The 24,930-nt window shown below is 44.9% G+C and overlaps 1 protein-coding gene across 1 annotated transcript; it reads left to right on the top strand.

The window, feature by feature from the left end:
* On the top strand, positions 1–14,231 carry wnt3a (wingless-type MMTV integration site family, member 3A). The gene is made up of 4 exons (XM_047028552.1): positions 1–409; positions 5,352–5,593; positions 10,878–11,143; positions 11,278–14,231. The coding sequence occupies exons 1-4, from the start codon at positions 291–293 to the stop codon at positions 11,755–11,757; spliced, it is 1,107 nt and encodes a 368-aa protein (XP_046884508.1). The 5' UTR covers positions 1–290; the 3' UTR covers positions 11,758–14,231.
* Positions 14,232–24,930: the final 10,699 nt, after the last annotated feature.

Raw genomic sequence — 24,930 nt, 5'->3', positions numbered from 1 at the left:
ATGAGCACTAAAACACTATCTTCTTAAAATTAGCTCATTCTTGTGTGTGGCTTCAGCCTGACTGACTCAGAAACTGTGCGCGCAAGGAACAGTATCATCAGAATTTCCCCTTTGGCAATACCTGCTGATTGGGTCCTAAAAAGCAAGCTGCTTTTAACTTTTAATATTTGGCTCCCTTGTTCTGCCACGACTAGACGTAAAACACCGTTTCTCCTTTACTTGTTTTACGACAATAAGAGAAATATTGGTGTGCACAGATTTTTTTTATCATCGAAGACGTGTGTGCGCATATGTGCGCGCGTATCTGCATGAAGATGTTTTGCGAAACTTTTTTAAGGATGATATGCATTGGATGTTTCCTGTTTCTTTGTGGTCTCACGCATGTCCTGGGAAGTTATCCAATATGGTGGTAAGTTTAATTTATCAATAACCTTCTTACCTTCTTTTAACAATTTAATATGATAAAGTTGTACATGTGCAATAGGCCTAGCCCATCTGTCTGTTTATTTTATTAGAGCCCGCAATTCGTTTTGTACAGTTATCAGGTTGAATAGTCTACATAAAAAAGTTGTGGACACCTGCCAATTAAGTTATGCTATAGCGATACTGACGTGATACAATATTGAAGTTAACCAGCCGAGGCGGACTTGTGAGCACGAGTAAATAGCCAGACAAGTGAAATTCTAGAAGAATAGACAGCACGTGAGTCAATGACGCTATTGATTTCAAAAGCTCAGGACCGGAAAGCTCAGGCTATAGGGTTAATTATGCAAAGTTTTTACAAAATTCTTCATGTTTCATTTTCTTAATATATTTTTGTACATATTACAAATAAGGTTATTTGATAATGTATTCACTGGAAAGTACTTCAAATAAAGGTGACAGATGAATTATCAAAGAAAGACATAATGCTTATATTGTTCTCCTTCTTCTTGTTGTTATTATTATTAACATGCACACTACGGATCAATAATACAGATTAGTCAAAACATATCATTATTAATAGCAATAATAATAATTACCGAGTAGTTCCCCTAACATTATTAATTTATATATGTATCTGTGATTTATTGACTAGTCAGGTTCTGACTTGATATAAAATTCAAATTGAATATGTTATCTTATTCTTATAAATGTGATGCCTAATCATCAAAATTGATTAATGGGATACTAATCAAACATACACATTTTGGATTTCCGGTAACAAAGATGATCTTTTTGTCAATACAATCTACAATTTGTTTCAATTTACGGAATATGCAGTCCCATTTAGAGGGGAAAAAGGGAGTTGTATGCAGTCATAGACCAGAGATTTGTTGTCTGACTGAAATCTGTTCCCATTCCTATAGTTTTCCCCAACAGCATATTTTCACATCATCAAGATTGGATTTTAATGACCAAAGATCTGTCACTAATCAAAAGCACACAGCATCAGTCTTAAAAATCAACCAGGTTCACTCCTTTACTCCCTGATAGAAGGCACGTCTCCAAATTTCATCCACCTAATATGTTCCCTGGTGGTAATGCTGATGAGAATCTAATTACATGCTCAGCTGGAGTGAAATCTAGCTAAAGGAGTGGGACAGAAAAAACAGTGCTGAGAGAAGCTGACCCAATAATCATGATGAGTTCACTCTCAGGTCTTAGGTCACTGAGTGTGAGATGCTGTTCTGATTAATGTTTCATTCAGTTGCACTAATACATACAGTCATTGTATGGAACTGATGGTTCAATTACTTGGTTCCAGAGAGAAGTTGCCTGCCATGAGAGCTCAGCACTTATAACTCTCAAAGGTGATGCTCATGATTTGGGTTAGCACAGTGCTGAAAGTATAGGCCTATTTTCCAGTATATCTATTTTGGATCGCAAAAAGCTTTTTTTTTTGTCTCTTCCTGTTGCACCAATTTAGTATCAACATTTTAGATTCCCGCCATTACTAATACAGTGGATGGCAGGCTTCCACTTGGTCAGACACTGGCAAAGAAATGAAGTCATCAATTTGTGTGTGTATGCTTTGGTTATGGAGGGTGGGTGCTGATTTAATGTGGGCTAGAGTTCCACTGAAGCACAAGAGAAGATTTTGAAGTCAAAGCTGCTGCTTTAGGCTTATTGTACTGTACCGGTATGTGTCCTACAGTACCAGTATGAACACAGCCCCTCTGTGGAACCAGCCTGGGGAGCTGATGTGAAGTCACCACTAAGCTTATGTAATATAGAGCTGTGTTTAGATTCTCATTCACCAAATGAGGCAGAAAACAGAAATGTGCTCCAAGAAGATCCGACCCTGTTCAAAAACCGTTGTCGTGCAGTTGAACGACCCTTTCTCTTTCTCCCTCTCCCGCTCTGTACTTGTACATAACTTGTCAACCTTCCAAGAGCTGTCAGGCAGTGTTGTGAAGTGTTGCTAGGTGGTGTTGACGGAAGCTGGCAACGCAGCCGGTGATAGCCATGCCACCAGTGCTGTTCACGGTTCAGGCTTCACTACTGTGCGACAGCAGTCAGTTTGGAAGATGTTCAGAATATGGATCAGTACCTTTACAGAACCATGTCTGTCTATTCCCGTCCTGCCGTGACATTGCCTGACTGCACCCTCCTCTCCAGCCAGCCACCCACCCCTCTCCAACCCCATCCTACTCCACCCCCCCACCCCCACCCCTCCAACCCCATTCCACCCCATTCCACCCCACCCAACCTAGTCCACCCCGCCTTAAAAGATAAATACCTGGAGGTGAAAGCTTGCCGCACATTCCTTTTCCAAAACATGCTCTCTTGATGTCAAAGTCGGCTCCAACGCCCCAGGGTCCAAAAGTAAAGTGGTAATTCTAAGGTATCCTGCATGGGCTTGCTGAAATATGCATTAAACCTGGTCTGGATACACTTAGATGAGAGGAGAAAAGATCCACACAGAAACAAACAGGAAATCTGTTTCTCTCCTGTTTGGATTGTTTGATTGTAAAGCCATGGAGACAGTTGATGGCCATGGCAAGGAAGGAATCTAATACTGTCTTACTTTGGATTAGTTTCACTCAGTGTAATGTGATGATGACATCTAGGAACAAATTGTAAAGTGTGTCTTCTTTGTGATATGTAGAATTTGTAATATTCTCAGAGGAGTGCTTGTCTTTGGCGCATGGAAATGAGATACAAAGAGATACGAACACCTCAGGCCACCAATTTCATGTTTGTCAAGTGGCAGTGCTTTTAAAATGTATCTCTGATACTGTACTCCAAGTACTCCAAGGCATACTTCTTGAAGTCATCATAAATCATCCTGGTTAAAGGTTCCACTGCTACCTCTTCTTTCCGTCTGTGTCCTAACTGCAGAGGAGGAGAGCTAAATCCAGCTAGAGAAGAACAGTGTTGGAGAGCTGGTACAGAGCTGTGCTACTGTCCAGGCAGGTTAGCTCTCCTTGGATAGGATACTAATTAAAATATCAGACATAGAGACAGTCAGCTTACACATGGATAATCAGTTAATATGACTATGATTCTATGGGGTGAAGGTAGAGTTAGGGCATCAGGACACTACAATTGTTAGTGCAATTTCTAAGCTGCTCTATTGGGAGAAGTGCATCACACAGCATCAGTGAAACAATGATGAACAGGTGGAAATCTGACACCTGTTGTTGGTCTCACTCAACGAGAAATCCCAAGCTGCTTCAAGAATAAATGCAAATGGAGGCTCTTGTTTTACTTCACGCCTATTTAACAAACGCAATCTTATCTCCTCACACCTGCGTATCTTTCGTTTTGGTTGGTTTCACCATCAACTGTTAGACTCTTCACATTCTTATTCGTTGTGCTACTGTATGTGTATTAGGGCCAAGTGTCTGGGTGGTGTTGTGATGTGGACTCAAGTTTCTGTTGTGAAAGGTCTGCTCAGTTTTTAGCCTTAGGGTGTGGATTGACAAGGGGCCAAACAGAGGTCAATGTGTAATAGGAGTTTCCTTGTTTACTGATTCGCCCAGACATGGTGTGGCAGACAAAAATTCAATCCAACGTGATTTCCTCTTAGTCATTTTAACCTACCTGTCAGCTCTTGCATTTTGTGTTTCTTGTATATGATTAACTAGAGGCCAAATTGAAGTCTAGTTGGAAACTGTGAAAATATGGCAGAAACTCTGCTCATAGTCCTACCATTTGCTCGGGGATATTCTTTGGAAAGTACTAGACAAGAAGACAATTAACTTGATCCCCAACTGAAGGACAGACGAGAGCTTGGAAGTCGATCCATAAGGAAATGCCAAATATCTGTCAACCCATACCTGCTGACCATGGTAAACATCTGCTCACATATTCATTCACAACATGATTTTCAAGGTCAGCATCTTTTTTTCAAGATGCAGTCTTTACCAAAGAGGAGTAATTCAAGGATTGTATATAGTCGTTGATTTACACTTCAAGAGAGGCTAGACAGGATATCCAGTTGTGGTCTGGAGGGCTGGGTTCTCCTGTTGTGGTCAGTGATTAGTACCTGGGACATTACTTTACTGATCAACAGCCAGGGAGCTGGGCTAATCGAGCCGCTCAGTTCTCCTCCACCCGTTTGTTGGTTTTGCTGACCTAAGGAAGCACTAAAGTTCATGGCTGGGTTCACTCAGAAGAGGATCATCAGATCATCATTGAGCACAATCACAGATAATCCCTAGTGTCTTTGCAATGTTAAAATGAACCCTACTGGAATGTCCACTTCTACCCATGGATCAAACCATTCCAATGATTGCCACTGTTACATAACACGTAGCGATCCAGCGGAATAGGCCACAATTAAGGACCAACGGAACGGCCAGGTTACCATGGATACGTGGTGTAAACATCTTAATTGAGAGCGAGAGACGCACACACACACAGATGTAATCGGGGAACGATCATGTTTGCACTTGTTGCCTCCTACAACCCCTCCTCAAAGAAGGAGGAGGGCTTTGGAGATTTACTTGATGTTCTCTCTGAAGTTCCAATGCAGGGTTAGCTGTCCCTCCCTCAACACTGAGCCACGAGCCTGTTCAACGTGTGTAGTACAGTTAATAACAAGGCGCTGCTTCCAAGTTGTCGACCTAAAGGTCTGTGAACCCTCTGAGGTTCACCGCGGGGTCTTTCATCTTGTTCTGTCACCCGGCTTGCCTTTGAGCGCTCTATCCACACAAAGGACAGGTGGCTGAGGACAAGGGTGGATGGAGGGATGAGGTGCATCTTTGTGCACACGATACGCAGCCTCAAATACACACACACACGTTCCCTCACCTGAAACCCATGAGCCCAAACCAAAGTGGAAACAAAGAGAGACAACCATAGTGAATTGGTAAGCTACATAACTCAGAGTTTCCTCTTTTCCCTTATGTCCTCCGCTGTAGGTCCCTGGCAGTGGGCCACCAGTACTCATCTCTGGGTTCACAGCCCATCCTGTGCGGCAGCATTCCCGGCCTGGTGCCCAAACAGCTGCGTTTCTGCCGGAACTACGTGGAGATCATGCCGAGTGTGGCGGAAGGGGTGAAGATTGGCATCCAGGAGTGCCAGCACCAGTTCAGGGGCCGGCGCTGGAACTGCACCACCATCAACGACAACCTGGCCATATTTGGACCAGTGCTGGATAAAGGTAAACTGCCACAGAACACAAAATCGATTTGTGTACTGTTATTTGCATGTGATTTCTGGTACTGAATGATGATCCTCATGTTAGCTTTGGATTGGAGACTCCCTGTCTCCCTTTTTGAAGACAAAATTGAAGCACCTTTTTGTGACAAGCCAAAGTACATAGAACTTGTTACAAGCGGCTGTCTGGATTGCAGTCAACCTGTCTGTTTCCTAAACCCGACATAAAAAAGATTCTCCTGTATGACATGAATGCTTTTCTTCATACCTGCTTTTGTGTTCTTGGGCTAACTCTAGTGTATAATCATGTCCTTGGCTCTCAACCTTGGTTATGCTTGGCATGCTGTATGAAAAACTATCATTGCCTCTCCCCAAACCATACCACCCAGTATACTTAGGGCTCAGCTGCTGTTTATGTTGACTCGATGGGAGCAAGTACATATCGTTTCTTCATCCACGATCGCAGAAGCCCAGTTCGCTCACCGCTAACTAATCAACGACATTGATCAATGTTCTCAATTAGATGTTCCACACTGTGCAGTCCGATGCTCACGGTCGACAGGATTCTGTTGCCTGTGAACGTTTCAAGAAGTGTTCTCAAATCCTTGTTCAAACAGTCTCTGAGCTGTGAGGAGTCTGTACGCATGGGCTGTTGTACAGAATGTACACAACTGGGTGAAGTCACACAGTTGTCTCCTGGTGGGGGGTTTTCTCAAGAAGGGATTCCCCTGGCATTGTTCACCTGTGTTTTTGGTTCCGTCTGAAGCTCTTCAGAGAACGTGGTTCCAAATCCAAACCACCGTCTGCACTCTGTCGCCCTTAGCATCTTCTTGGGAAGTACACACACAAGCAAAGTTACTCACAGGCACACATTTTTTCGATTCAAAAAAGGAGTTGGCGGCTTCTCCAAGGCGAGTTAGAACAGGGGCGTCCTGAAAGATTGTTTCTGGGACTTCTGTATCTCGCCAAAATGGAATTCATTTGAACCATCCACACATTTAAACCCGTGCATCGGGTCTACTGTGGGTATACTTGTCCCTCCACGCTGCTGCAGAGCCCGGACTCAGGATTAGCTACCCGTCAGGGACATAGGGATAAGCAGAGAGGAGGCCTGGGATGAGGGGGGGGAGGGGTTGGGGTGTGAGAGGGTGTGGGGAGGGGTGAGGGGGGTTGTGTTGTGTGTGTGAGTGTGTGTGTGTGTGTGTGTGGGGGGGGGGGGGGTCTAACCCTGCCAAGGACTGTGGAGCGGACCAACGTGCACCGAGACAGGGTTAGTTGGGGCAATTGCTTTAAAAAAAAAACTCCTGACCCAGTTGTTCCACTGATGGAGAAGGCCTGAGCTCCTGTAGGTGGGTAATGACATGGGTTCATACTCCCGACCCCATTGTGTTGCAAAACACCATCACATCTCCCCCATTGCTTTCCCCTCCCTGGTCTAAATTGCAGGGGCACCGAGTGGAAAGAGGAGATGGCTACTCTTAGGGTCTGAGCTTTAGTAAATCATTTTGATTGGATTAAGGTCACTGAGGCCCTTAATAATGTGAGAGGTCAAAGTGGCTGGATTAAGTGTCTTTGTCAGGGGCCGGAGAGAGAGTGACTCGAAGGCTCAGAGCCTTTTGATAGGGCTTAGTAGGAGAGGGACTCTCATTTCGTCTGCTGTGATTGATGCTCGTGTTTGTCTGTGTGCATCAGGCCTGTTGTCCCTGCCGGTGTCTGTTTGTCTACAGCACAGACGGATGTGTGTTAGTTTCCTCATGCTTCTCTAAGGAGCGGGGGTGAATAGAACAGTAGGCCACATACGCCTTGCGCCTATCTGTCAGCCCATCACTGCCCCCGCCTCACCACCCCCCCTCACCTCACCACCCCCCCCAATCCTAGAACTGCAACCCTAGCATCATGGGCTGCATGTAACCTGTAACAGCTAGATTGCTGGTTCGATTTCAACGTTTCGAAGTTATGCTGATGAGATGTGCTCCAGATCATCGTGAACTAGGAAATTATGTTTAGCCAAAGAAACAAGGAGATGGATACACGAACAAGATTTTCTTTTTGAAGCCGTTTCACGTCTGAGCTGTGTTGGTACTTGATGGCGTACGGTGTGGCACAGAGCGTTTTGTGAATGTGTTGCCTGGCTCTAAACATACCACATAGAGCACATGCAGTAAAACATTTCACTGCAGGTTATGGCAACAACCTGTGGTAATGATTGCCTCTCCCTCTCTCCCTCTCTCCCTCTCTCCCTCTCTCCCTCTATCCCTCTCTCTCTCCCTCTCTCCCTCCCTCCCTCCCTCCCTCCCTCCCTCCCTCCCTCCCTCCCTCTCTCGCCACCCAACCCCAGTCAAAGGCTCTTCCCTGAGGCTATGTCTGCGTCAGCACTCATTAATTTACATTAGCCAAAGTGTCACAACAAGTGCTGCTGGAAACCGGCCAGTGATGAAAGGCAGCGGATAGGAGGCCGTGCAGGTGTTCTCAGAACGCCAGGGCCCATCAGAGGGCCACACTTGGACAAGGACGGCTCTGAATGGCTGTGGCTGAAGCATGGCAGCCCCAGGATGACTCATAACTAGCACTGCTCTGGACCAGGACCAGCACTAACAGTGGACAGTTACACATGTAGAAACATGTACGGTTAGTCACTCACTTCAAGAGGAGATTCAGTTTGACTGAAATTTGGTTGTGTATTTTGAATGGTGATATCGAGAAATGTTGGGCCAGTTATAGCACGGTGGATTCAGGCTCATATGATCTATTTCAAATCCTAAGAATCCACTTGCGATGCTCCTTGAGACTAAAGCAACCAGGGGAAAGGTCAGGGGATGCAGGTTATGACCCCTGACCTCAGGATGAGAAAGTGATACAATTTAGGATGTGCTAAGAGGTCCTGGCTTTTCATGAAATGCATGTTTCTTCATGCAGGAGGGAGGGAGGTTAGTGTGCTGGTGTATCATTAACTCTGGCTAAGAAAGAAAGAAGGGGTGTGGTTAAGGGAGTTGATGGGGGGACCTTAGCTCCACCCCCTGCTGGGCACTGCTAGGGGCACAATATCTCCGCAACCATGAGATTAAGCTGGAGAGAAAGCGCTGTTCCCCATTCACACGCCCTTTAGATTGTTTTATTAAACCATTTGAATAGGGATTTCCCCGTCTGCCGACAAGCGGGGTCCAGCCAACGCATAGTTCTCTGTTGCTATGACTTAACTTGGTCCCCACTAATCACTGGCCAAGGCAAATTTCATATAAAATATCTGGGGCCATTGTGGGGCTAACGTAGCGTGACAGTGGAGGCACAATAGGGGATTCAGCCCCCCAGCAGGTCGCAGGGACCACTTGCCATGCCAGGGTCCGGCAGACCTGGGCGGAGGTGGGGCTGTCACAAGCGGTCAGTCCACTCAGACCCCCACCCCCTTCCACACACACACACACACACACCACCAGAACATCTCCCCCCCAACCTCACACCATGGCTCACACATTCTTTTCCCAGGTAGGCTTTGCTAGACTCCACCCAAGGTGACAGGGACACCTCCCCCAACCCAACACACTCTCACACTCTGCTCTTCTCTCATCTTGTCCCCGGATAATCCGCTTTTCCTCACTTGCCCTCTCCCCCCCCCCCCCAGCCCCCCTCCTCTCTCTCTTCACCCCTACCCCCAACTTCCTTGGCTTCACAGCATCGTGGTCAGTCGGGCTGAAGGGTTTGACCTACGCTTTATTGGCTTCCTGATCATAAAAGTGGGCGAGTCAGTGGGTTTTAAATTGACAGAGAAAGGGAGCGCTCCTTCACACCTCTGGCCACAGACCACCTAATGAGTCCTGCGGGAAGGTCTACGAGTCAAGCGGGCTGGTCCAAAGCTGCAGTGAAGGGAAGGGACTTCTGGGGTGCAACCAACGATTCATGTCATTGTGATTTCACTTGGCCTTGATTTGTGGTTGCCTCAGGCGGAGAATGAGGAAAGCGTGCAGGCATGTGACAGCCCTGCTACAGTCATGCCAAAGACGTGTGCGATGGAGGAAGCCAGTAAACTTCTTTTGCATCATTGTTCTCTGTGCCCTTTCGTCCTCAGACTGGTTGAAACCTGTTGCAAGGGAGCAGTTCACCCTCCTCTTAACCTTGTACTCCTCCTATTCTCTCTGTTTCTTTGTCTCTCACTCTCTTTTTCTCTCGCCCTCTACTTTGCTCACACTCCAAACATCTCTCTGTGCTGGGTTCTCCCTGTCTAACTTTGGTCTCCCTCCTGTTTACTCGATCTCTTTCTCACACACACTCTCTCTCTCTCTCTCTCTCTCTCTCTCTCTCTCTCTCTCTCTTTCTCTCACTCTTGTCATCCTTCTCTCAACATCTCTCTGTCTGTCTGTCTCTCTCTCTGTTCTCGTTGGTGTACAAGACCGTACAAGACTTAAGTACACAGATGCAGGGAAACCTCTGTGTCATAACGGAGTTCCGAGGAGAGAAGCCGAGGGAGCAGGAACTTTTAACAAGCGACTCTGTGTCAGACTGTTGCTGTTGTTTGATTGATGTTCCAAAATCATCTGGTTTACAGGTTCAGGTTCCTCTCCCAGTGTATCTGAGGGTGCCACAGCATCACATCCTAACCTATCTAAAGCTTAATTGAGTCTCTTAATCATAGGCCTGTCAGACTTGTCTTTCCCTGTCATCTCCCTGGTAGTTACTGATCCTCTCTGAATCACCAGTCAGCAATGCCAGACAGACATGCAGGCAGAAACCTCTCCAGCAAGCCCTATATGGAGACAGACAGAGGGCAGGAGTCTGGGCTGGGCTGAATGAATCCATACACTCACCACCTTCTACCAGTCTAATGATTTAAATGTTTCCTCCACTCAGCAATTGATCTCCCACAAATCTTCATGGCTCACAGGTGTGACTGGCACATACTGTAGTTAGGCAACATCTCACTGCCCAGAGGGGATGAATCCAATTGATATCTGGGTTATTGTTTTTTTGGATAGGGTTAGGTCTGCCATTTGCTTTAACAGTGTTTGCGTCGGATGGGCTGTGATATTGACTGCATGCAGGATGGTACACAATAGAGCGGTATCTGCAGGAAGGGAAGATAGAGGAAGTATCTGCCTTAACAGATTACCAGCGTCTTGCTGAGATACATTCCAGTGTTGTTTTGGGCCATTATCTGTATCATTCATCCCTGTGCCAGCATCTGATCCTTGCATCTTTTCATGACCCTGAAGCCATAAAATGTGCGTTTACATGGGCTGAACACCAATGGATGTTGATTGGTCGACATTTTCTGACATGCGATTGTCTCCCCTCAGCCACGCGAGAATCCGCCTTCGTTCACGCCATCGCCTCAGCCGGGGTGGCGTTCGCGGTGACCCGCTCCTGCGCCGACGGTTCGGCCACCATCTGCGGCTGCGACACCCGTCACAAGGGTCCCCCGGGGGAGGGCTGGAAGTGGGGCGGCTGCAGCGAGGATGTGGAGTTCGGCAGCATGGTGTCCCGGGAGTTTGCCGACGCCAGGGAGAACAGGCCCGATGCCCGTTCCGCCATGAACCGCCACAACAACGAGGCAGGGAGAACGGTGAGCCAGTCCTCTGCTCTCAGTCCCAACGGTAGCCTCGTATACATAACATGCCGTTGATGTACATTTCACATAAACAGCAACAAACCTCTAAGAATGGTCTGAAATTCATATATGTCTCTCTCTCCCTCCAGTCCCTGAATGATAACATGTTCCTGAAGTGCAAGTGCCACGGCCTGTCAGGGAGCTGCGAGGTGAAGACCTGCTGGTGGTCGCAGCCTGACTTCCGGGTCATTGGGGACTACATGAAGGACAAGTACGACAGCGCCTCGGAGATGGTGGTGGAGAAGCACAAGGAGTCCAGGGGCTGGGTGGAGACCCTACGACCCAAATACACTTTCTTCAAACCCCCCACAGAGCGGGACCTGGTGTACTACGAGAGCTCGCCCAACTTCTGCGAGCCGAACGCTGAGACAGGCTCCTTTGGGACTCGCGACCGCGCCTGCAACCTCACCTCCCACGGCATTGATGGCTGCGACCTGCTGTGCTGCGGGCGGGGCCACAACACCCGGACTGAGAAGCGCAAGGAGAAGTGCCACTGCATCTTCCACTGGTGCTGTTATGTCAGTTGCCAGGAGTGCGTACGCGTGTACGACGTCCACACCTGCAAATAGAGGAGCCTCTGTCTCTCTTCCCGCATTACCAAACAGAAAAAAAAGACTAGAAGAAGATTCCAGACCAGGCTGAGAGACTTTCAACTACTGCTGACTAGTTTGTGAGTTCAGCTGCAGTCAACTACAGACAAAGACAGACAAAATGGCCTCTCATGATGATAGAATACTGAAGTGAATGATCTGAGGTTGACTCAAATAGGCTCCACTGTCGCAAATGGAATGATGATGATGACTACCCTCCAGTCTAAAGAGGGAGACTAAGAAACCAGGACAGAGTGGGCTGGGTCGGGCTGGGCGGGGCTGGGCAGGGCGCAAACTGGGGGTGACTTACATTGCCAGATGAGGTTTAAGTCCTTGGTATCTTAATGCAAGGAATGAGAGTTGTTGATTTCAAATGAAAAGACGTGCTCTGTAAGCACCATATTGGTGAACTGTTAGGGTGCTGTAAGTAGGGGCCTTATCGTTATAGAATCTTAGCACTGTCAAAGCCTTTCAGGCAGTGTCAAGCCATCCCACCCATAAACATCTAATCCAAATATTTTGAGATAACCTTGCTCTCTGCTCGACTTAGCTCATCTCATAATAAGTGCTCACAGCTGTGTATGACCAGTACAATCAAAAGCAGTCAGCATATTCTATTCAGCAATGTTATAGTAAGTTAGTGGAAACTAACCTTTGAACCAGACGAACGGGTGTTTTATGTTTTATAGTGTTAACCTGTTCCCAATTTTTCAATAAGACTGCACTTGCATATGAGTGTAATTATGTATTCTGATATTGTTGTTATAGTAAAATAAAAAAACTGGATCAATCTAAGAGAGCATCAACCAAATAATATGTTAGCGACAAAAAATATTTACATATAACTGGAAGCTCTTTGAACAAAGTGGCCAAAAGGATTTCCACCACAGAACAATGGAAAAACAACGTTTTTCCCAAAGACTAATTACTTTCAATTCAGCCTGTGCATGGAATGGTAAAGGAATTGTAAATCTGAGTTTGATAGGTCAGCACTTCTGTCAAATTAAGGAATATGAAGCTTGTTCCTCTCGTTGCTATCAGTGTTAGTAATGTTCACCGAATGTGACATGTGACTCGGTGGAGACAAATCCATGCTACTGTATATTGTATTTAAAATTTAAGGATATGAAAGGGACTTACTCACTAGAGCTATGATTCAGTAAAACCCATGTTTTTTTCACAGTTTCCTGTCCTTGGACATTGGTTTGAAAGCCTCTAAAAATATGCTTTATGTCAGCAAATTTAATTGACCACTAACTAAGCTGTATCATATGAGCTGTGTCATACTATGCAATATCAGCTCAAATATGACCAAAACCTGTGCATATGATCAGAATGATAGCAGGCATATTTTTTCTCCCAAAACCATCAAAACAGCAGCATCTCGGAAATGTTCAAGACTTCTCCTTTTTGTACGCTGCTAAAAAGATAATTTGTATGTTTTTTTTTCTCTATTTTTTTATTTCTGTATATGTGTGTGTACAGTATGTTTGTATGTCTGCTCTGTATGCACTGTGCTTTGGTATTCTTTCTATGAAAGACAACATTTAGTCATAGTATGAACAAAAAATGTGAAGTTATTTTCTACTAATTACATTTGCATATAGACTGCATAGGCATGCACATATTAACCATAGGCTGAATTTTATATACAGTATATTGTTAGCTTCTATTCTCAGTTTCTCTGTCACCAGTGGGATCCAACTTAAACTCTGATATACTGATAACTGGGACATAAATACAGGACCACTTGCGTCAAGAGAAGATAAAATACAACAGTATTTATATATTTGTAAAACAAGATTACAACTGACAAGTATGGTTGAAATTAACTAGACTGAGGCAAATGACCAAGAGAACCATGTCATTTCAGTCAAACTGTCAATTTTTGAGAAGGACCTAGTTCAATTTTGAGCGTCAACGTGATTCCATGTTCAATTCAGGCTTGTATAATTCCGACCAGGTTTTTCTACTGTTATCTTCCTCCATTGACACATGGCCCTAACTGACTGCATGTTTCACATAATACTACTGAGCAGCCAATTGCAATTTCAGATGTGCTTCCTAGCATTTATTCATTTAATGTTGATTGTTTGTTTGATTGTTTGTTTGTTTGTTTGTTTGTTTGTTTGTTTGTTTAAAGTGTCTAGAGATTTCTAGATATTTGCTTCTGTTCTAAAATGCTGTCATGTTCTTTAAATCCAAAGTTTTGTACAAACTCATTTTAAGTTGTTATGGATCTCTAAAAGTTGGATGGTTTTTATGACTATTTATTTTACGCAAAATGTACATATTAGTAAGTAAGAGTATATATTTGCAGATAAGATCAGTTTTCGAGACAGTGTTGTGACGTGTAACACTGTAACAGTTTTACCTCAAAGTTTTTTCCACTGACTGTAAACAGGATATAATGTTTGCCCAACTGCCTGTATTAGATTGATAGATGTTAACTTTATAACAACAAAATAAATGACAAACAAACATCAAACATTGCTTTACTTTAATTGCGTGGTCAGTGACATTGATGTCATTTCTACCAGGTCAACAGTATGGAACTATGTGAATGTCAGTACCTGTTCCAGTTCCAATATCTATTCCATCAAACTGAGTGTAGCACTTTCTAGAAATTTTGCAGATACATTCATGATGAAATATCATATCTTTCCCTTCAGCCTACTTACTACTTGGTATGAACAATATACTCACCGCATGCAAGTAAAAAAAGCTAGGAAGTCTTCATTCTCTATCACAGACATGAAAAGTAAAAGAAAACTTGTCTTGTCATTTTCTCCCCTGATGAATGATATTGACTTAAGCACACGTAGAAATGAACTCATGCTCAACTGATGACAACTCTAAAAACAGAGAAGAAAATACATCTTGTACCCTGGCCAGCACACTTAATTCCTTCTCCAGGTGAGGTCATTCTGTTTTCTGTCTGGTTGTAGATCTACCTCTTCCTCCAGTAAAGTATGCATCTAACCTATGAGTATCTGACACCATGAGTATCATCATGTACAACCCTTGGTTTGGAAGTTTATCTATTTACCACCACTTAAAAAAAAAACGACTTGTCCTACTATTGGGAAAACTACAGATGCAGAGGATTTGTGTTTAGCAGTGCTTTATTCTTGTTTTCAAGGGAGCTGACTGTTTAATAAAACCACCTAGGTTTGATGGAGAAGGGTATGGCAATGCTAACCTTGTAATCCAAGCATCCCGGGTCCACAACAAGTTATTTTTTTCAGTTCTACTTACCCCAACTTTTACTTTCTGGAATTGCACCCTAACTATGTCCCTTACCACCAGGAGTTTTAACTGCTGACAGTCCTGTAAGCACCTTTTGCTGCCATGAGATTCATTTAAAAATTAAATAAGCAATAGATTGGTCTTCTTTGGGGATATGTTCTTTCAAGAAATGTGTTCAAAAAGAGAAGAGCTGTAGCATGAATACATTTGAATCATAAATATTTTCATAGATAGCTTACTTAACAGGAACGACCCATTTCTGGTCCCATAGCCATTCCTTCAGCTATGGGAGTTCCTTCAGCTATCACTTCAAATGCAGCAGACAGTGTTGCACACATTGTGTAAGACATCCCATTGGCGTGCCAACCTACCTGTTCACTGGGTGAGGCACCTCACCGCATCAGTGCCTTGGACAGACAGAGCCTGCCTCGGTGGGTCCTTCACAATAACTATCTCAACAGGCAGGCAAAAGTACAATTGACACTGAATAGACATAATCCCTTTAGCTGCCCTTTTCTATGCTTGGAGGTCATTGTACAAGCCATAGCCATCTCCTGCTGATGGGGAAGAGCATAGACAACACAAACCCTCGCCCACCACGGATAAACTGCCTGGCAAAAAGAAAACTAATTACTATAGTATAATCTTGAGAATGCCGAGATTAAAATCCGGATGAGTTGTCAGTTGTGACCACAATTAGAGTCTGGGAATAGTCCACAAGGATGGACAATGCTATTGTTGTCTTTGGATTTAGCAAAGGGAGAGGGAAAAATAAACCTGCAGTAATAATTTGATTCTTTTGAGAGACCCAAGAAGCCAGCTGAGCTCTTTAAGAAACAATAACAGCTGAAAAATTCTGAGTGATGAGAGTTTGGAAAGAGAGGGAGTTTTGGGGGAAGGGGTGGGGGGATGCTGATCTGGAGGGGGGGGGGGTGGAGATTAGAGGCCTGATGTGAATGGAGCCCACCAGTGCTGGGGCTCAGTCTCTGGACCCCCGATACTCTTTCAGACCTGCAACAATGTCACCACCAGAGGCCAGGTCTCACTGCTATCTAACCCCATTACCACAAAGAAAGATTGATAAACACACCCCTCGGAGTGGAAGCGCCACAATAACGATACCCTTCCGCTCTCATTCAAGTAGAGTTCATTCGTCCACCGCCCGTCACCTCAGACTATATACTACTACTATACTATTCAAACTGCAGTCGGACTCAGGAGAACCAGAGATAAACACAATTCAATCAGTTTGGGAATTTTCTGAAATATTTACATTTGAAATATGGTTGTCGGTCAACTCTGGGGGACGGGAGCAGGTTTGCTGGTCAGTGGACGGCCAGAAGCTCATTCCACACCTCAACCTTTCCACTTTTCCCACCAGCTGAAAGAGAGAAGTACGAAACATGAAACAGATCACAGGATGGACAGAGGCCCAGCCCTGAAGCAACGCTGCTCTCAGCTGTAGGAAATGGGCCCTCCCCTCCAACCAGACTGACCCAGCAGCATTGTCACTGAAGTGAGACTGGCCTTGTTAGCAGATAGTTGCCAGAGGAGTCTACGGCGGCTCCAGTGAGGGAGATGGCATCCTGACTGTGAGAACTTCAACACGACCAGAGCCCAAGTGGCAATTCCCAATAACCATATAAATGGGAGACAATGGGCCTAATTGCAATCAGTTCCCTCCGCCTCTTTTTATGTCCTGTTTTGGCTGTTGTTGGATAGGGAGAGGCAGACTCTGGCTTTCACAATAGAGTCCCTATGCATTTCAATAAAGCTGAGTTTTTGAGGGGCAAACTGAGGCCTGACATAGTGATGTGGTAAAAAAAAAGAAAGAAAATAATTTCTCAAGAGACATGGAGCAGTTACACTCCCACTGAACTTTTTTCACTCTCCCTCAACCTTTTGAAATCTAAACAATGGAAAATGGGAAATTCTGATATCATATTTACATGAAGTGTAGCTCACATTAGAATTGAACTGTTGAATTGTCATTCAACAGTCCAGGCTTAGAGACGTTACAGAAGTCAGATCGCTTTAAATTTGGAGAACCAAGCAAGGCGAATGCTGTCCTGAAAGAACTGCTTGTGTATGACACACCAAAACTAGAATGGACCCACACATCCACTTCTCTGTGTGGGCCCATTATTATGTAGCTAACTTTGAAGTGAATCTTTTGATGTGCATGTATGCTTCAGTCACTTCTCTCACATCTAGCACTGCACCTCTCCGACCTTGAGCAGTACGATGCAATATGAAATAACACTGGCTCGAATCTTGATCTGATGCAATGTATGAAACATTTTTAGCTTACTGTTGGAGTTTTTGGCAGTGAGGAACACTCAGTAAGCACCCGGAAGATATAGGTATTCAATGTTAGTGTCTTAAATCACAGGTTCACCTTGTAGTAGCTACGCCAAGGAAGCGGTAATCTGTCACACTTCCATTGCCAAATGAGCTTTGTGAAGACGCACACTTTAATCAAACTGCAAGATCAGGAGTTGAAGGTAGAGATTTGTAAATGTGTTGCTTCTCACACACCACTGATTACAGACAGTAACAGGAACTTCGCAAGTCTGTCAGTTCTACTGCTCGTCTACTGAACACATGAATTCATAGTCTATATCAAAACATGGTCACTCATTGGTGATTGCAGTCCAGTGTATGATTATACCTGGGCAGCTCTTAGCTATTTTTAGTCTCTGCACCAAAGGAGAGAAATGTGAGAAGTGTGCCACCTGCTCTGAATGGCTTTAATGGGTGACCCTTGGTGATCCCCTGGCTTTCTATACATGAGACCCATCATCAAAATGGCTGTGGCACCTGTGAAGCAATCTCACTCCTTTTGAAGTGCTTGTTTGTATTGTTGAAGTGAACAAAAGAATGTTGCCACCTTTGTACTTACAAGAGAACATTAGTAAGACGTGGAGGATAATAGCAGGGGGAACATGCTAATGACGCTGTGCGAGGCGTGTGAGTGTGTGTTTGCCTGAGAGTGTGTGTGAGTTTGTGTGATTTAATCAGTGTTGATTGGGTCAATTGGAGGAACAGGTTGTAACAATTGTTAGACATTCTAGTCGTTCTTCAGGTCTAAAATGCAGTGTGACCACTTGATGTAGCTATTCGTCCCAAATCCTTACTCATCTTCCTATGGAAAAAAGGCAACCTAAGCAGGAATATCAAGTCAAATTTCAACTTTGAGCTTATTCCTATATGGGATTTGGTGATGGTTTGTATGTGTGTGTGTATGTGTATGGGTGTGTGTGTGTGTATGTGTGTGTGTGTGTGGAGGTGTGGGAGGAGGTGGAGATGTGTGTGTGTGGGGCGGGGGGGGGGGGGGGACAAAGGGTCAACCTGTCCAAGGTGGGACCGGGGCAGCGAGGTGGGAGCAGACATGATCAGTCAGTCTCCTTTTCACCTCTCTCCACCCTAGAGCTGTTTGGCAGGTATGACACTCATTTGTGTCCCACACACGTCCTGATCATCTGTACAGTATTTGTTTAATTAGCTGCCAGGTCAACAGAAACCATTCTGTTGTGTCTCTTGTATTGTGGAAAGTCATTAATGTGCAGAAACGAACAAAAAGAAACAGGAAGTCACCAACTTTTCAAATAAAATGGAGGAAAAGGTTATTGACTTGAGTGCAAAATGTCTTTCAGTTCAAATGTTTGACAGTGTCACGTCAAACAACTAAAGAGTCTGCAATTTCATGGTTGCTGAAAGTAAGAAAGTCTTCTCAGCGTACCTTTACACAGACCATGACAACAGAACATAATATTATAGGGTTTGTAACAATGACTATCAAAGCATATAATTTGATTGATTGAACTCAACAGAAATGTGTTGTTGATTGTGTGTGCATGTGTGTGTGTTTGAGTGCATGAGTTTGTGTCATGCGTGCCTGTTTGTGTATGTGTGTGGGTGTGTGTGTGTGTGTGTGGGTGTGTGTGCATGAATGCGTGAGGGTGCTTGTGTGTATGTGTGTGTGTGTGCCAAATAGAGTATATCAATTACAAGGTGACTAGCAGGGGAGAGGAGAGGGGTTATCATTAGCTGGGACTGGCGCTGGCCTCTGGTAGTTCCAGTAATTACCTCACAAAGGGTGCTGCTTGCCTTCCCACTGCTTTTCCCACACTGCACTGCAGGCTCAGAATTCCAAGCGGCCACAGACCTACAATCTCCTTGGTTTTAGCCAGCAAATTACTGACAAGTCCCATTCTTCACAGCACTGTAATTGCATTTTAGTGCTGTTTTTATTGAGGTGCCCCCCCCCCCCTCCCCTCTTTGCCCTCCCACTCGACGGCTAGTGGATATTTGGTATTACTTTTTTTCTAAAGATGGGAGAAATGTGGACTGAAAAGTTGATTAATTTGCCTTTGTGTTGTCCATTGTCCGCTCACAACTCCCAGTTCTGTCAAAAGGTTATTTGGCCCCGAGCATATTTATTTGCAAAGTCTTTCAAGGTCCGATATGCATTTCTGTTCATAAAACACATTTTTCCTGCATCTCTATTTTTTTTTTACCTTTGTAAATAAATATCAGTGAGGGTCTCCCTGGGTCGCAAAAAAAAGGCTTCTTGGCTTCTCTGCAACTTGAATTATTAGGTGTTGTCTTTCCCACCCCTTCACATGATTTACTCAATGTCCTTCCTATGTGGTAATCATTACTCTCCATGTCAATACAAGCTCAAGGCAGAGAAAACATCTCATTATAGGACTTAAAGAGGATCCACTGGCATTCTTGGCTTCGTCAAGCTGTTCTTCTTTTCTTCAATATAGTTACTTTCCTTTCATAGAGAGCACAAATTATCTACGTTCCAATGCCGGACAACCAAGCAGTTGGCGTTTGAAATGAGAAAAAAGAGAAAGGACAGAAAGTGGCCGGAGGATTAGAGGATCCAAACAGGATAAAAGGATAAGAGATTCTTGGTGTGATCCAGTTTAGTTTGAAAGATGGAGGGTCTTAGGAAGGATTTGAGACTTTAGACGGCTTTGTGCCATTATTTCCATCCATTGCAGTTTCATCTAAATTGTCTTCAGTTTGGTGGCCCATACAAGCCTGTTTTAACCCCCAAACCCAAGCACATGCACGCTCACGCAAACATACACACACACCTCGCATGGGCCCGTTTGTTCTCATCAAACCAACAGGAGGAAACATTGCTCTGTAATTTGGTACAACGTGCCAAATTGTGAATTCCTCCAAACAAAAAGCGTTTCTTACATAACGTGCAATAATGTCAAATAAATGTTCCAGTGTTGTACATCAAACCCAATAATGTCTATCTCCACAGACAGCATGTGGAGGTCCCCCGAGGGAGCCTCTGGGAGGAGCAAGCCAATTGGTGTGAGTCATAATGTGTCCATCTCTCTGTCAGTCAGCGCAGGCTGACACCTCTGACCCGCAGAGAGTGTCAAATGGGTTGTCAGAGGGCTTCAATAAAGCAAAATGACAAGCCCACTAATGCTTTACCACACGAGCTGTGTGCAGTCAGAAACGAGAGGCCGCAGCCTGGCTGGCCCCGGGGGCAGACAGGTGCGCTCTGGAACTTCGCATACAGGGGGAAGAATGCATCAGACAACTTAGCGCGATTGCAGGTGTTAAAGAGGAGGCCTGGCCGTCACAACACTAACTGGGAGAGACAGCAGCTTCGTAACCAACAAGCCATGATTAGAGTACAGCTAATTGTAAATGGAAATGGAGGAACATTTTTGTGTTTTGTGGGCTGCCCATTGGACACCGTCATGGGCAGTAGTTAAGGGGTTACAGTCTCCGCACAATTATAGCATTAAGGTATTTCATCATGGCTTACTGCCCAGGTACCCGGGCTGGCTAACAATGTCAACTTAATGATAATTATGGTATCTATTTTTGAAATGGAACACATTCTCCATAACCTACATGGGTCTTCAAGATAGACGGGCAGATGTAGATGTAGGATAGCCTTCAGGAGAGGTTTCGATGACAACCAAGGCCCTTCCCTAGACCCTTCTCTAGATTCACCTTGGAGAATGCCTCATGTTGGCTCTGTCAGCATGTAGCTTCCTGGTATCAGATGGCTGAGCGGTTAGGGAATCGGGCTATTAATCAGAAGGTTGCCGGCTCGATTCCTGGCCATGAAAAATGCCTTGGGCAAGGCACTTCACCCTACTTGCCTCGAGGGAAATGTCCCTGTACTTACTGTAAGTCGCTCTGGATAAGAGCGTCTACTAAATGACTAAATGTAAATGGTAGGCCCCACAAGACCACTGACAGGCAGTCTGTCTATTTCCTGGAAGTCTCTGCTCTCTCAGCGCTGGAGAACGGGAATGAGAGTGGCAAACAAAGCATTTTGGCGTTACCGTGATAATGGCAGAGGCCATGCCAAGAAAAGGCACCTTCGATGCCACTGGTTTCGTTTGGCCGTGGGTCTCCTCAGGTCTGTGCTTCGACATGCTCCACATTCCAACCAATTATCTAGCCCAAGGTGGAACAGGTTAACAGGTTATCTTTGATGCCTACTCCAGAGGGATAAAGCTGGATTCAAACATTGAAGAGAACGGGGTGGGGCATCCTTTTATAATTTTCCTTTTATTTATGCAGGTGATGTTCAAGAGAGATTTGTCCCAAGGCAGGAGCAATCATGCACATGTATTACTGTTCATACACACATACACACATCGATATTACAAGTACATAAGGAGTACACGGCAAATTAAATCAAGCCACTTTCCCTATTGATTGAATCATGCCCAACACACAACATCAATTCAATAAGATACAATGTCATAACAGTGCATGTACTGGAAGAACCGCACAGTGGAAACCTCACATCCAAAGCTTTCCGGAAAATCCAACTCCCTGGCATGGACAATGTGCCATGTGACTGCTTCCATCTCGCCAGCACACCTTGCAATGCCACATACACTAATCACAACGCTTGTTGAGGAAGTGCCTTCCCACAGCGCCTGTCTCAACCATCTGTCATGCCTGGCCCAGTACGGTCCCCGTCACCTCCCCTTACATCATCACCAGCGTGGCTTCTAAGTGGGTCACACCGAACGTGCCAAGCTGATAAGGAGATAGAGGAAGGTTGGATGAAATTCATTCCAGCACTGCTTTGGAGGACCATTACAGTCATATATATCTTTGAGACTCAAATTTAACTTTCAAGATTATTCAAGGGGGAGATTTAAGGACTGTATCAGTGATTGTACCCCTATCCCCATTTTTTATTGGACTTATGATTGCCTTTTGTGATCATTTTGCGATGTCATAGGTTTGCTTCATTGTCACAAACCCATTGAAATCTCATTCAAGATATGAGGGTACATTTCGTATGGGCAACCTTCAACGCGGAACCTCACATTTGCTTATGTGCCTGAGACAGAGTGCAAAATGTTATGTAAATCCCCTTAATGACCTTTTCAGACCGCCGACAATCGGCGCACAAAGGTGATTGGCAGCCGACACCGTGGTGCACATTTATCCTTTGCCCCAGCTCATCTCTCTCTATAGCGCCCCCTACTGTGAGAGGCGTGGGGTAGGGTGCCCAGTGGTAGGATCTGCCAATGGGTGAAGCCAGCATGGGTCTTCTCATGGCAACAATGTGGCTCGTTGTAATAATGTTTGGTTTGTTTCCTGCCCCACACCTCCTTTGGGATTTGGCTCGAGCTGTTCCAGCACATCAGGCGCAGAGGGACACATCCATGCCTGTCCGCCCGTGTTCTGGCCTTGCATTGGCACAATCTCGCCCCATTGTAAGGCTCACAGGGCGGCCTATTGGTACACCGAAGCCTGCTCCACAATGTGTTTCCATTGTCGTCATTATTCCGATTTTGATGATGTGGTCCCTCCCACTCCGTACGACTCCTGTCTGCCCAGCCTCAGGAAGGAGAGTAGTACACTCGCATCGATGGCATCCCCCTGTTGACGGACACTCATGCAGCAGGACACACATACATACACACACTCACATACACACAAACACACACACATACACACAAACACACACGCTCACAGCCCAGTGTTCTCAAGCCCCTGACTGAGTGGTTTTATTCTCACTAGGCCTCAACTCAGAGGGGAGTACGGCTGCCCCCTACTGAGTCCCAGACCCACTTCCTACAGCGAGGCTCGCTAAATCGGTTGGCGGCCTTCCTCCATTCAGCCTGCGCCGACAAGCCCAATTCCCTGCTTGGTACCCATAAATGTGCTTTTATTTGGCCATGACTGACTCAGCTGCATGAATAACACACCAAGGGGTGATGACCTAAACCTCGGACATTGCCCAAAAAATTCCAGAGATTGTATTTTCTACATGCATCTTCTGTCTTCATATTTCAGGCGGGGCTAACATCTATCTGAGTCTGAAGAGAGAAAGAGCTGCAGTTGATTAATGATTGTGAGTGTGTGTCTGTGAGTTCAAGAGTACATGGCTTTTTTCACGTACGCGTGTGCAAGCTTTTGTATTTGTTCGTGTTTGTGTGGGTTTGTTTGTGATGGGGGAAGAAGGTGGGGTGGGGTGTAATAAATACCCACCTTCTGTCCCATCTTTCCACACATCACAACTGTCACTCAGATATGAAGCTGAGAAGGAGAAGTCCGAGAGCAGACTACCCTGGAAGATGGGACAGTGGATTAAGCCTTACCCACAAGGATCTCCACTGCAGCGCTTACAACATGGTATGGCGCTAACGCATCTACTAATAATGTTACAGCTGCTGTTTATTTGAAAGCATTTCATCCACTTTCAGTGAATGTATGTGAATGGATTTGTACCTGGTTATTATGTGTCGCTATTTGTAATATTATCACTAGTGTTTGATACACATGTCCATTTGTTTTTTGACGATGAGTGAGTTTGTGATATGGCAACACAGATTGTACATAATAGTACATGACAACATCTGACAACAGGGAAAATAACCAATGGTCTCTAAACCCAAGATTTGTAAGGGCAAACCAAATGTCTGTATGGTCTCATACAAAAAAATCTGTTCACAACCTGTCATTTGACTATGGTTGCTAAACGGATTGCTCACTTGGCTGTCACAACGGAATTACTGTCGATAAAAGATCAACTGTTGATTTCACAAGATGCCGGGCAGGTGTTTCCCCAAACCCAACTTGTCTGACTTCATCACCTGCACCTGTGCTTCTCCTCCCTGTGCCACGGTAGGATCTGTGTGGGGTATGAGTCCCTCGAGTTTAAGAAGCAGGTTCTCTCCAAGTCAAACAGTGCTTTGGTGCTAGATTTGCTTTATTTGGCCTTGTTAATTGCATTTATTAACATGGCCCTCCGGCATGGGCTGGGGATGTAAGACATCATCCAAACTCTAGTGGCTAGGAGTCACAGAGCATCCATTGTTTTGGTTTCTGTTCTCAGCAGTCTGTCTAACCAAGGTGTGCAGATCACACAGCAGCATAGATGACTGTCCTTCTATTACATGGAGACAATTTCAGTTGGTTGTACTAAAACAGTTTATATAGTCATCCATCCACTCAATAGCCACTTGATGTTATTGGCATCTGACACCAGTACTTCAGAATCTGTCTGGTCTACCTTTGTCCTGTAGAGGGCAGTGGATTTCTGTCACTTCTGAAGTCGGCAGGAAAAGGGATTGTCCGACGTAACAGTGTGTGGCCCAAACATTCTGTACAAGGAGATGGTAGCCCTCATTGTATGGGATGAATTCAGGTAAACTAGTACATTTTTTGCATGCATTTTCTCGTTGGAGATTCCCGATTAACTAGTGGCCTGAACCTTTCTGTGACACCACACCAATCACGTTTTGTGATTTCAGTCACATAACATCCATGTTAAACCTAGAGTCAAAGTTATGTGGACTAAACATTGTCATAGCAGGGAGGAAAACTTTCTGTAGTTTAAGTGTCCCACATTACCTAATGTCCCAGATTACCCGGATT

Source organism: Hypomesus transpacificus, chromosome 10 (genome assembly GCF_021917145.1).
Source record: "Hypomesus transpacificus isolate Combined female chromosome 10, fHypTra1, whole genome shotgun sequence".
NCBI lineage: Eukaryota > Metazoa > Chordata > Actinopteri > Osmeriformes > Osmeridae > Hypomesus > Hypomesus transpacificus.
The sequence above is the reverse complement of the archived record's forward strand: the minus strand, read 5'-3'. Positions and strand labels throughout refer to the sequence as shown.

Excerpts from the sequence above, each read along its gene's own strand:
- wnt3a (XM_047028552.1), top strand. The coding sequence starts at position 291 with ATGTGCGCGCGTATCTGCATGAAGATGTTTTGCGAAACTTTTTTAAGG. Across the intron at positions 410-5,351 it reads GGAAGTTATCCAATATGGTG|GTCCCTGGCAGTGGGCCACC; the intron begins GTAAGTTTAATT and ends CCTCCGCTGTAG. Across the intron at positions 5,594-10,877 it reads TGGACCAGTGCTGGATAAAG|CCACGCGAGAATCCGCCTTC; the intron begins GTAAACTGCCAC and ends GTCTCCCCTCAG.